We start from the raw sequence: 11261 nt of genomic DNA, 5'->3' as shown, positions 1-11261 counted from the left end.
TAAGTTGGTAATAAATTGCACATAAATCTCAAAATTTCAGCATACAATTCCTTAGTGTGTAATTAGTAGCTCTCCTGTGGTAGTTTTTGTTTTAAGAAAATAAAACATTAAAAAGAATTTATTTTTTTAAAAAAATAAAAAATTCTGATGAGTTTCAGTGCTCCTGAGACTGGGGACATTTTTATGCCTAAGCTTTGAAAAAAAGTGAAGAAAAACACTTTAAAGGAGACATGACTCTGTATGCTTGCTGCCAAACATTAGATGGTGGCATTTCAGGATAGTCTACTTAGACACGAAATAATAAAAAGGTTACTGAAGTACTGGCTTTGATTTATTGAGCCAACAAATCTGGCAATAAAGATACATGAAAAGCTGTAAGTCTTGAATCTGAAAAAAGATTCCCTAAAATAACGTTATGCATACTAAGCAGAGTATGCAAACCTCTGTGATGGGTGTGCTCACGTTCTGCAGGGAACATGTAAGTTCTGTGCATCTCCAACACCTTGCTGTGTATTATAGTCTTCACTGAAAATCTTCATCAGTCAGATTGCCACCTTTCTCTCTCTCCACCAAAGTCAAACACAGAAAGAGATAAGGGTTGCTGTAAACACAAGGCCTCTTTATTTGTTTCAACAGTACATGACTTCCCTTTTAGCATGATCAAAACCAAGCAGAACAGTGGAAATCACATATACCACTATCCCTAATACATTGCTTTTCCTTGAAACTACATGAGTACAACAGGAAGGATAAATTAAACAACATTAAATCCAGTTAGGCATTTTTCACAAACGAAAGAACCAGAGCCTACACACAACAGGCAACAAGCAGACCAGAATCAGAAGCGCTTATTCCAGCAAGATGTGAATTCTCCCTTGGGGAAAGAAGGTTCATCTTGAAGCAAGGGCTGCAAACTTCCTCAGCTAAGGCATATGTGCAACTACTTTTTAAAAGCATCATCAGTAAAAGCTCTTTAAAGGAACACATAAACCAGCTCCAAAGCCACAAGGCCAGGTAGGACACAGAGATCAAAGCCTTCAGTTGTCACTAATGTTAGTCCCTTCTACTGAAGGCTTATCTCCAGGGTGTATTTGTACCTAAATGTGCCTAGGAGCACTGGGCTAAGCAAAGCCTTTGGTAATTGAAGTGCAGATCAAGGTAAAACATTTTTATGCTTTTCTTAGCTGCTCACAGTTTACATCCTGGTCTTGGCTGGTTTGGATTGTTACTAGCTGACTCAAGTCATGAAGCCAAATCACTAAGACCTGTGCAAACACAGTAACATCTACTTGACAGGACAAATATTTTGAGTCAAAGTGCTAGGTGGGCGGGTGTAAGATTGCCTTTTAGCCTCATCCTTCTCCCAACTTCACTGATTCAGCATAGTTATTTCCATACTAAAACCAAGTGTATGAGAAGCCAGAAACTAAAGCCAGAATTAAAGCAAATCCATGCTTCTGAGTCCTGACCGGGGAGGAAGTGTGGATCTGGGCATGACTATTGCATTCACATCTACAGAAGTGACTGCCTCTACAGAAGCCACAGGGGACCTCAGTGGTTGGAGTACACTCTGATTCAGGACGTATTCCAGGAAAGAATTTCCAATGAAATTTCCAGGAAACATCCCTCCAAAAACATTGCTCAGCCTTTCAAGAAAAACTAACAGTTCTATCAGCTTTACACAACAGATTGTTGTTGATGTTGCTGATGTCCTTTCGGCTTCCCAATAATTGTTTTTGTTGCTGCTGTTATTGCTTTTTCTGCAGAGAGCCTTGCAGATGTAATTTGCTGGCTTCTCTGTTGAGAGAAGCACAAGTTGTTGCACATATAGTACAAGGGCTTATAAAAAAACCACAAAACCAGACCAGCAACTTTAAGCCAAAGTTCCTAGTACCTAGAAGTTCACTATTGGGTATATGCTGATGTAATTTAAAACATGCTGTGCTCTCTGCAGTGTGCTTAACTTCAAAACAATCTGACTTTTAAAGCAGCTTATTTTCAGTTACTCTAGTCACACCAGATGTGTGTCTTCCTGTGCCAGACTCGGTCACCACTGCGCCACCAGGCACATGACAGGGGATGACATCTGGGGCATGCAGGAGCGGAGCCTTCCTTGGGACCAGACCAGCTCAGTCTCTGGCCTGGCCAATGCCAAATGTTTCACAGGACACGTGGAGGTAAAGCATAACGTGCCCTTGCATTAGGTTTCTTCTGGAGTTGTTACAGGTAATTTTGATTTAAATCTTGAAGTAGAGGTTAAGAAGTTGAGAAGTGTTATATAATTATGCTGTGATTAGCTACAATTATTTGGGCTTGTCTAATTAAGTATGTAAGTAACTGCTTTGGAAATAGGCTCAGTTGTTGGGCAACAATGACATTCAGAAGGGATGAGGGCTGTGATTTAACAGAACATTGCCAGAAAACATCTTTTTTTCTGAGTGTTTCCCACCTAAAACTTCACTGACATGTCATCTTGTTTTCATGAGTTCCTCTGATCTAGCTTCTTTCTACTTTGCATTATTTTGTATTCTGCTAGCACCCTTTTCCAATCTCCTCTCATTTTCTTTCCCCAGTCCTTTCTCAAATTTTCAGAATACCTTGGCTTTTTTTTAAATACCTTTTAGTTGTACACTATCATTTTAGAAACAATGACCACTGCTGCACACCAGGCTGCAGATAAGGCAGCATGATTTATTTGTGCAAATCCAGTATTTTAAAAGCTGTCCACTTTATCATCTGTTACAGATTGCTCCTGGAAATGCTTAAAACAGTACTTTGAAACAGCTTCTCCGAGCAATGTTGTTAATCTTGTCCTTTTAAAACTGCGATATTCTTTGAAAGCACTTGGGCTGCTTATTTTTCAAGACTTGTGTATTCTTTTAAAATGTATAACTAAGAACAGTTACATTTTCCTTTGTTCAGTAGAACAGTAGACATTTAGCAATAATTATTAACTTTTGCTAATCTGCATTGCAAAATCAAGATTAAAATTTTAAAAGTCAATTTCTCTGTAAATATTTTAAAATTAAAACATTAGTATTTGTGTCAGTTTTCATAAAACCATTACAATTTTTTCATTCATGAGTGCATAATTAGGCACAGACTTTTAATCAGGGTCATTTTAACTTTTCTTTTTCTAACAGGAAGTCCACTTACAATACTGAAAATGTTCAGGACGTGAACAAATGCACATTTTTTTTCCTACAAAGTTTTCTGATTGCACAGAAAACACAGAATAAATACAAACATTAGGCCAAGGCAACATTTTAAAGTGCAGAACTCCACTTGCCATACATGAATAATTCAAATAATGCTGAATAATACACAGACGATACTTACTAGCATTTCATTAAAACCTAAAGTGACACAATGAGATCAACATATAACAGTAATTCAAATACATTCCATTTAAAATAAATAAGTGCTCATCTGAACATAGAACACAGTAACCATATTGTCCCAGCAAGCAAGCTTTCCACAAACTACCCTTTTTTTTTTTTCCTGTGTCTCAGTGGTGTGCTAACATTGAATACAAAGACACATTAAGAAAGAAAGATCCCATCCACAGTCTGGAAAGAGAACAAATGGGGAGTGACATCTGGAAACAGTTGCATGTACATTTTTCCAGAGGTTTTACCTTGAGTCAGTAGCACTGTCTCAATTTACGCAGACTGAAAATTATCCCTTTCTTTTCTTCCAGTTACTCATCTCCCCTTAGTGTTTGCCTAATTTTTTAATTCCTTTTTTTTTTCCGGTTGTTGTTTTGTTGTTGTTTTTTTTTTTTTTTGGGGGGGGGGACAGTGTTGGGGATGGTGGCAACAGGAAGGAAGAGGGAAGGAGGTTGCTTTAATTTGTCTTCAGCTGCTAAGTTCTGAGACAAGAGGATGGAGTGGGAATAGTCATGTCCTACCCCAATCACCCTCCCCTACTCAACCCTGGTTCAGTTTGCAGGGTGGTTTTGCAAAAGGATTAAGTTTATTTTGGAGGAAACTGCACCAGAGGCTCAGCTGCATGCCCAATATACTCCAGCCTCTAAAAGAGACATTAAGAGCCTGAACCAGTTATTTGGCCTGCTTCAAACTGCATATGCAGTGGGGACATTTACCCCAGGAAATGGACTGTATGTAGTCTTAAACTGCATTGTAGATGTGTAAGTCTCAGCAGTACTGCTCTAATCTACTGATCCTCCCCTCTTCTATCAAGTATCTCGGTAATCTACTCATAACCAGTGAGCCCCAAGGACCAAAACTTCACAGTGGGATCCTCAATGATTTCCCCAAGATTACTTCAGAGAAGTTTGGCTACAACATCCTCTGTATCTCCTAAAACTTAAAATTTCCATGCGTAAGCCACCTCCCACTAACAAGCTTTTGGGACTACCTCAGGGAACCTCACTTTAACATTTTATTTCTGGCATTACAGTCTTCCTCCATTCAATTTTATTTAAGATGCTGCTGTTGAAAGTACCTCCCAGTTTATCTGTTGTATTAATTCCTCCACTGGCTTCCTCTCACATCAAATTCAGGTTTCTTTCCTTTAACCCTAAGCATCTCAGCACCCACTGTCACGCTATCCATCTCAATCCTCACTCCTCCCGGTCTTGGGCACTGCCAGGTGCAGCAGCTCTGGCAGCTGAGATTCTTAAAAAGTTGATTCTCCATTTCCAAGTCTGGGTAGTATATGGGTACTAGACACTAGTAAAACTATAATGAAAAGGCTGAGTTCCTACTGTGTGCCTGAATTTAACAGGATTCAAACTGCTCACGATGCAGCCAGTATTCAGATACAAAGCTCATTGGCAGCAGTTATCTAGAGAGCCCCTTTGTAACAGGGCCAGTGGTACAATGTCGGATTTGTTTAAGTTTTTGTGTGTTCCTAGTTTTCGAAGAAGTAACCCCTCCTTCCCTGCAAATCTTTTAAGAAGAAATGCTGAATTCCTTTTTTAACAGCACTACAAAATAGTGGGAAAACAATGAAGTCGGAGACAGTTAAGACTACCACTAAAATAAAAGCGTTGATTTAATTCATATCTCTGGAAGTGAAGAAATAGGGCACAAACATACATTGTACACAAGGCTGTGTAATCTTCACTCCAGAAAATATTCTTGCAAGAAAGTCAAAGCTGAAAACCATGCAACTCCTTAAAAATAGTTTCAAACAATAACTGGGAGGATTAAAACACATCTCACAGATCTTTGGTTTTGGAACGTGAAATTTGGTCAATTAAATTCATGTCAAAATTCAGGAGGAAAAATGCTCCCTGAATCGTGAAAGTTAAAGAGCTGAAGATTTTATTTGCCAAGCAAGTGTGCAACCGTGTAGGTGATTGGGACACATGAAAAACAAAACCAAAATGGTTAAGAAAACAGCCTGATGGAATGTGGAAATCTTAATCCTTAAATTTTGACTCCCAAACCTTTAAGAAGCATTTGACATAGAGGAAATGAAAGCTGTTCAGTAGGGCTACATGGCTTTGGCAAAAAAAAAGCCACACCAAAAAGACTGAACTGCCATAAGTGCCTAAGCTAGCTAGCTTTTACACTTCCACTTGATGCTATACTGTCTCATGTAGGCATAACCATAATGGTACATAAACTCTGAATATGCTTTTACAATCAGAATGTTATCAGCAACATTGGGACAAGCACCCTCTCAGATGCAGACATGAAGTAGGACTTTGGTGCAGTGACTTTCCTTGTTTTGTGAACAGAGGGAAGTCCTGTGCCTTTACATCACCAGGCAGTGAGACAGAAGCGTCAAACAAAGCTTAGTGAAATCAAAGGAATTTGAAGCAGGCCTTAAAACATGTTTATAGTAACTCAATATTGCCTCTGTTGACACTGAAATTAAAGCTTACATCCTTTGTGTTGCAAAAATGTAATAAAGAAACAAGAAGAAATGCTCTCCTCAAAATAATCTTAAAAAAAAACCCAAAACCAAAAACCAAAAACCAACAACAAAACAAAAAAAGTTGGTGATAAAAGGTAGGGAAATAGATTTTTTTACGAAAGGAAGTCGCATAGATTTCCCAAACAAAAAAGGAACATTTTTTACCTGGATTTATTAAGAGCTGGAATTATGGTTGCCACATAGAGCACGTTAAGGCTGAACTGCTTTTTCCATTGACAATTTCCACCTCAAGTCAAAGGTGGTAATGGCCAGAAATAGCCCATTTCTCCCGGATTTTTTAAAAACCCACTCACTTCCCTTACAGAAAGGAGAAGGGTCATGGTTATCCCCTTGTTTGAACAGCCAGGAGTAAATGAGCTTGGGAAGGTTCTGCAGGAGGCTGAACTAGATGAAGCACTCCCTCTAATTCAGAAAAACCTCTGCATTTGTTTGCAATTGCATAGCCTGCTCAGATATCCTAGTGCCTGCTTCTAATTCAACACATTTCATTCAGCTGTCACTCAGCTGAAGGTAAATCAATGGAGCTGGGTAGAAGATCAGGCAGACCACTTCTAGACTTAGGAACAAAGTCTGCAGGAATGCATTTTCAGCTGACAGTATCACAGAACAATGCAGGCCTTCCACTCTCCCAGCCCATCTCCCTGTGACTAATGCCCCATTTCTTATTTGTTTCTTCTATCTGACTATGAATGCCAAATCCGAACTCTTTGACAATAAGGACCCTTATTTATTTATAAATATATGCTTCTTATCCAATTTCTCTTAAACCCCCCAATGTTTTAAATGAAATGATTACTTCCAAAAAATAGGCTGCTGAAGAAAACTGGAAAATGTTCTAAATGCCCCAAAATGTCACTGATTTTTCCATACTTAGTGATAATATTATGGAAATTGCATTCTTTACAAAATTCACTATCTGTGAAATTAATTTACTAGCACTGGCTTTTTTGAAATTCATATGCATTACAGACAATAAGAGTCTCACTGCTCTTTGTAATGCTTCCTACACTATTATTAAAAGGAACAGCAAGTGTCCTCTTTAATTAAGGTATTTAACAAATCCCTTATCAATGCACACATGCTATTTTTACAGAGAAATTTAAATATCCATTTCCTCTAGAACTCTGACAATTTTGGTGAAGTAATTCTTGAAAGGTCTAACAAAATTTCTAATGTTCATTAGCCTTAAAACATGAAACAAGAATGAGATGCCGTTCCTGATGATCAGGCACCGTGTTTAAGCAGTATTTTCCAAATCAGATGCAGAATGATCAGCGGAGATTTTTTGGAAAAGGGAGATAAATTTATACGGAACTTGAAAAAGGAACCACTTGCTTTCCAGCCACATACACTTCAGAAATATTCCGATCGTCACCTGAAATAATATGGTCAAAACAGGGATTAGCACATCAATCTATGTGCTGATTTAATGAATGAAAATTACACAATCCACAAAATCTAATTTGGAATACATCATTTGTAGCAACCACTTCCTAGAACTCTGAAAGTTTACTTAGAGAGAAATAGTCAGTGCTACCACAAAGATCAATTAATGTTCAAAATAGTTATGCTTTTTTTAAGAAATAAACATAGCACTCAGCTTCTGCAATGGTGTCATGGGTTTTCTATACATTTAGTAGATTCAAACCCTGAAAACATTGTATATCTGTGCAGAAAACACGTTATTGCACAGTATCCGAACTAACTCAGGTAGCAGGGAGAAGGAAAGCTGGTTTGACTCAGCTAGCTTCTCAAGAAGGCAAAAGCCTAATTAGACAATGACACAAATGCGGCCCGAGCTAACACCAATTACCTCTACATAACAGCATCATGGGCAGCACAGCTTCTGGTCCAGAAGGCGCCCTGTCTATTCTCTTATGGGGGTGGGATTGTTTGAGTTGGGTTGTGTTTGTTTTAAAGGCCATCGTTTTTGTTTGGGAGTAAAAAAATTCACAATGGAAACTGGTTTGCAGAAGTCCTTCTGAGCTGAACTGGTTGTGAACTGGTGATTAGCATGTCAGTGTTACTTTATTGTGAAATATGATTTAGATCATACTGTAGCTAAAGATAGCTGTGGTAATAAATCTGACAAACCTGGTGCATCTGATCATGTTAAACTGGCTATTTAACTATGTCCCAAAGAACAAAAGTTAAACCACTTAATTCTTACTCAGTATTTATAAACAAATATTAAGAAATCGATAATTAATTAATTAATTTAAAGTAACATTAATGTTGACAGATAGTGACATTAATGTTTATATACATTGTAAACAAATATATTTAATTACTGTAAATAAGTGTATAATTAATGATGTAGAAATAAATTTATTATTAACTTCCACATTAATTTAGGCAATTTTTGATGTACAAAACAACAAAAGAACTTTATGTGGGCTCATACTCTGAACATACCTAGATACAGGAACTTCTGGAGAGCATCCTATAAGAAAATAGGAGAAAACCACATTCAGAAAGGAGTATCTGCTATACCAGATCATAATTATTTGAAGCTTGAAAGAACTGATAATAATAAAAGTTTTCCCAAATACAAATATTCCTACTAACAGGAAAATCAAAACTTAATTTGCATGTTTTCTTATAGATAACTTTCAGCTTAAGGAGGGTGTATGTCTCAGGAAGAAAACACTGCACAAGTTTGATGTAGAAACAAATACCTGCCTAAAACACAATACTTCCCCTTCTTTTTTACAGTTCTCAAATTCATTTACTTATTGAAAACTAAGAAAAAAATTGTAAGCATTTTTAAAGTCCTAAGAACCACTAACTTAGCTAAAAAGGCTTAGACGTAAATATTTTTTTCCCAGAATTATTTGAACTAGGGAGAAGGTCTAAAATTTAAAGGATTTAATCTAATCCAGTTATTGTGGCTAAAACAGATTAAGGAGCAATTAGCTCACCATTTATGTCTGCATTTCTAAGTAAATGGTGACATTCAGAATAGAGACAGCAATAGACAGTCTGGCTTGCATCAGTAAATTCAAGTAACTGTTGTTCATTACCTTTTTTAATCATAAAATGGTTTTGTATGAGAAAGTGTGCCCATCGCATAATGCCAATACTGCTTGTACGTTTGCACAAAAACTGTGCCTTCAACTCAAATTAGCCATCTTGATTTCTTTTATAAATTTAAAATAGCAGTGCAGTCAGGGCAACCTAGTCTTTACCTGGGAACAGGTGGCCATTTTCAAGTTTGAACTCAAAGTGTTAACTAAAACTAAATTGCTTTTTCTTGGCTGCCATTTGTCACTGCGAATAGCAAACTAATTGTCAGCTTGGGCTAATAAAACATGCATTATAAAAAGGTTACATGTGGTTTTGTTCATGGGGATATAGGACTGTCACTGAGGACAGCATGATTCTAAAAAAAACCAACCACTGAACCTCTTGGGCCAAAACACAGCAGTGGTGTAGTACAACTGATCCCTGTTACTGAAATAACTTTCAAGACACTTCTGGCTGTATCACAGACCTTCCCCACATAATTCTCCTTAATTTTTTTTGACCGCTAATCCTGTTCTGATTACCTCGAATTTATCAGCAGAGAACAAGTCAAAAGGGCTGTCTGAAGCCTTCGTGTTGATCAGCAGTGCATCAAATTCTTTGCCAACCTCAAAGTTTCCAATCACGTTGTCTAGCCCTAGAGCTGAGGAACAAAATAAGCTCACAAACAGATATTCAACACAAGTCTCTGTCCACCACGTGGAAGCACCTGGCAACTTACTTGAGGTGTTCATAAGAAAACCTACAAGAATTTAGATGATTATAAGGAAAAACATGAAAGCAAATTCAACAGTGTGTATGTCAGCATTTAGTTCTTAAGCAACTCTTCAGTAAAAACATATATTTTGGTGAATGTCTGAAGGGCATCTGCTAAGGGTAAAAGAAATCTGAAAAACAATTTGAACCTCTCTTTTGATTTTTGTTCTTTGAACGTTCTCCATTGATCTGATGTATAAGCCATTAACTGTCTAAAGTGGAATAACAATAATTTACAATGTAATGATTGTGAAATCATTAAAGCTCAAAATGGGGCAACAACATGAAGTCACAGAAATAGTAAAGTATATAGTAATATTCACTTTGCTAAGGCAGTATTAGATTTACTCGTTTAAACAAGTTTACTTGTTTACTGTTGTGACAGGTTGTATAGACCTATTACTATAGTAACATAATAATATGATAATAAAAGATGTGTGCAGGGAGGACAACTAAGAGTAATTAGCAGGAACAGAGAACAATATGGTATGGGGAAAAAATCATAGCCAGATCTGAAGGTCTCATACCCACTAATAAGGCTTGTCTTGTGCTCTATATTCAAAGCTTCTGGTTCTCAGGTCCACAAGCACTGAAAATCTACAGGTTCCTCTTCAGTGACTGGGTGCTTACAAGTGTTTAGAATACCTAAAGAGAGGCTTTGTGTCTCTTTGGAAATTGTTTTGGAGAGTTTTAAGTTGTACAAAATATCTGTGTATTAAATCAACTTTTCCAATGCTCTGGGGTTAAATTAAGTTACCGAAGGGGATAATATCTGCAAATAATTTCATCACTTGTTTTCAGATTGCTCCTGTCCAACAAGGGAACTTCAGCCTTCAGTGAAGTTTGTGTGTGGCAGGAACTTCACAAAACCTTAAAGATGTTTAAACTCCTCCAAATGGTGAAATATTTTGATTACCAACTAGTTTCAAAATGATCTCATATTGCTTCGGCTTTGTGACCAGGATGCAATTTTTAAGTTAAACACAAGAGGGCGATAAGTGCTTAGGAGTCTTAGCAAAGAAAATTATCGCAACAAAGAATCATTTAAATTTCCACAAACTGTTTGTCCAGGCTATTGGCAGGTTGCATGTGTAATTTATATTCTACACTTGAAAGTGATTCATTAAGGATAAACCAGCTCCAAACCAAGATATAATATAAATACATTACTAAGTAAACCTAAGAATCCAGATGAAACAAGTGCAAGAGTAGCTGTGAAACCACGTATGAGTTTGGGATTTTTATGTTTTCCTTTCCGTATCTCACCCAAGTTGTTCTCACCTTTTATGAGAACAGTGTATATATATATATCTATATATATATGAGAACAGTATATAAAAGTTCTCTCCTTTTTTGTCCCCTGCCCATTTTCTGTGTTCTCTGTTTCCCCATTACACCCTCCAGAAATTCAAATACACTCCCGAGAAGACCTGTTTGATGACATTTTCATTACATCTGTCAAAACTCCATTGATAGTTGTCAACTGTGTTTTCTGACAACTACAGAAAGTTACACTGAAAAGACTTGGGACCCATTCTTTAACAGGTAGTGAGATTGTTTCTGCTAACTGA

The 11261-nt window shown here is 37.1% G+C and overlaps 1 protein-coding gene across 1 annotated transcript in view; it reads right to left on the bottom strand.

Annotated features, from left to right (window-relative positions):
• Window positions 1–598: 598 nt before the first annotated feature.
• GDA (guanine deaminase) overlaps window positions 599–11261 on the bottom strand; it is a 32411-nt gene continuing 21748 nt past the window's right edge. The window contains exons 12-14 of the mRNA XM_040579234.1: window positions 9459–9577; window positions 8326–8353; window positions 599–7285 (exon numbers count right to left, since the gene is read on the bottom strand). Coding sequence (XP_040435168.1) covers window positions 7215–7285; window positions 8326–8353; window positions 9459–9577 — 218 coding nt within the window. The 3' untranslated portion in view covers window positions 599–7214. The remainder of the gene's footprint in view (window positions 7286–8325; window positions 8354–9458; window positions 9578–11261) is intronic.

This window comes from Falco naumanni, chromosome Z (genome assembly GCF_017639655.2).
Source record: "Falco naumanni isolate bFalNau1 chromosome Z, bFalNau1.pat, whole genome shotgun sequence".
Classification (NCBI taxonomy): Eukaryota; Metazoa; Chordata; class Aves; order Falconiformes; family Falconidae; genus Falco; species Falco naumanni.
The sequence above is the reverse complement of the archived record's forward strand: the minus strand, read 5'-3'. Positions and strand labels throughout refer to the sequence as shown.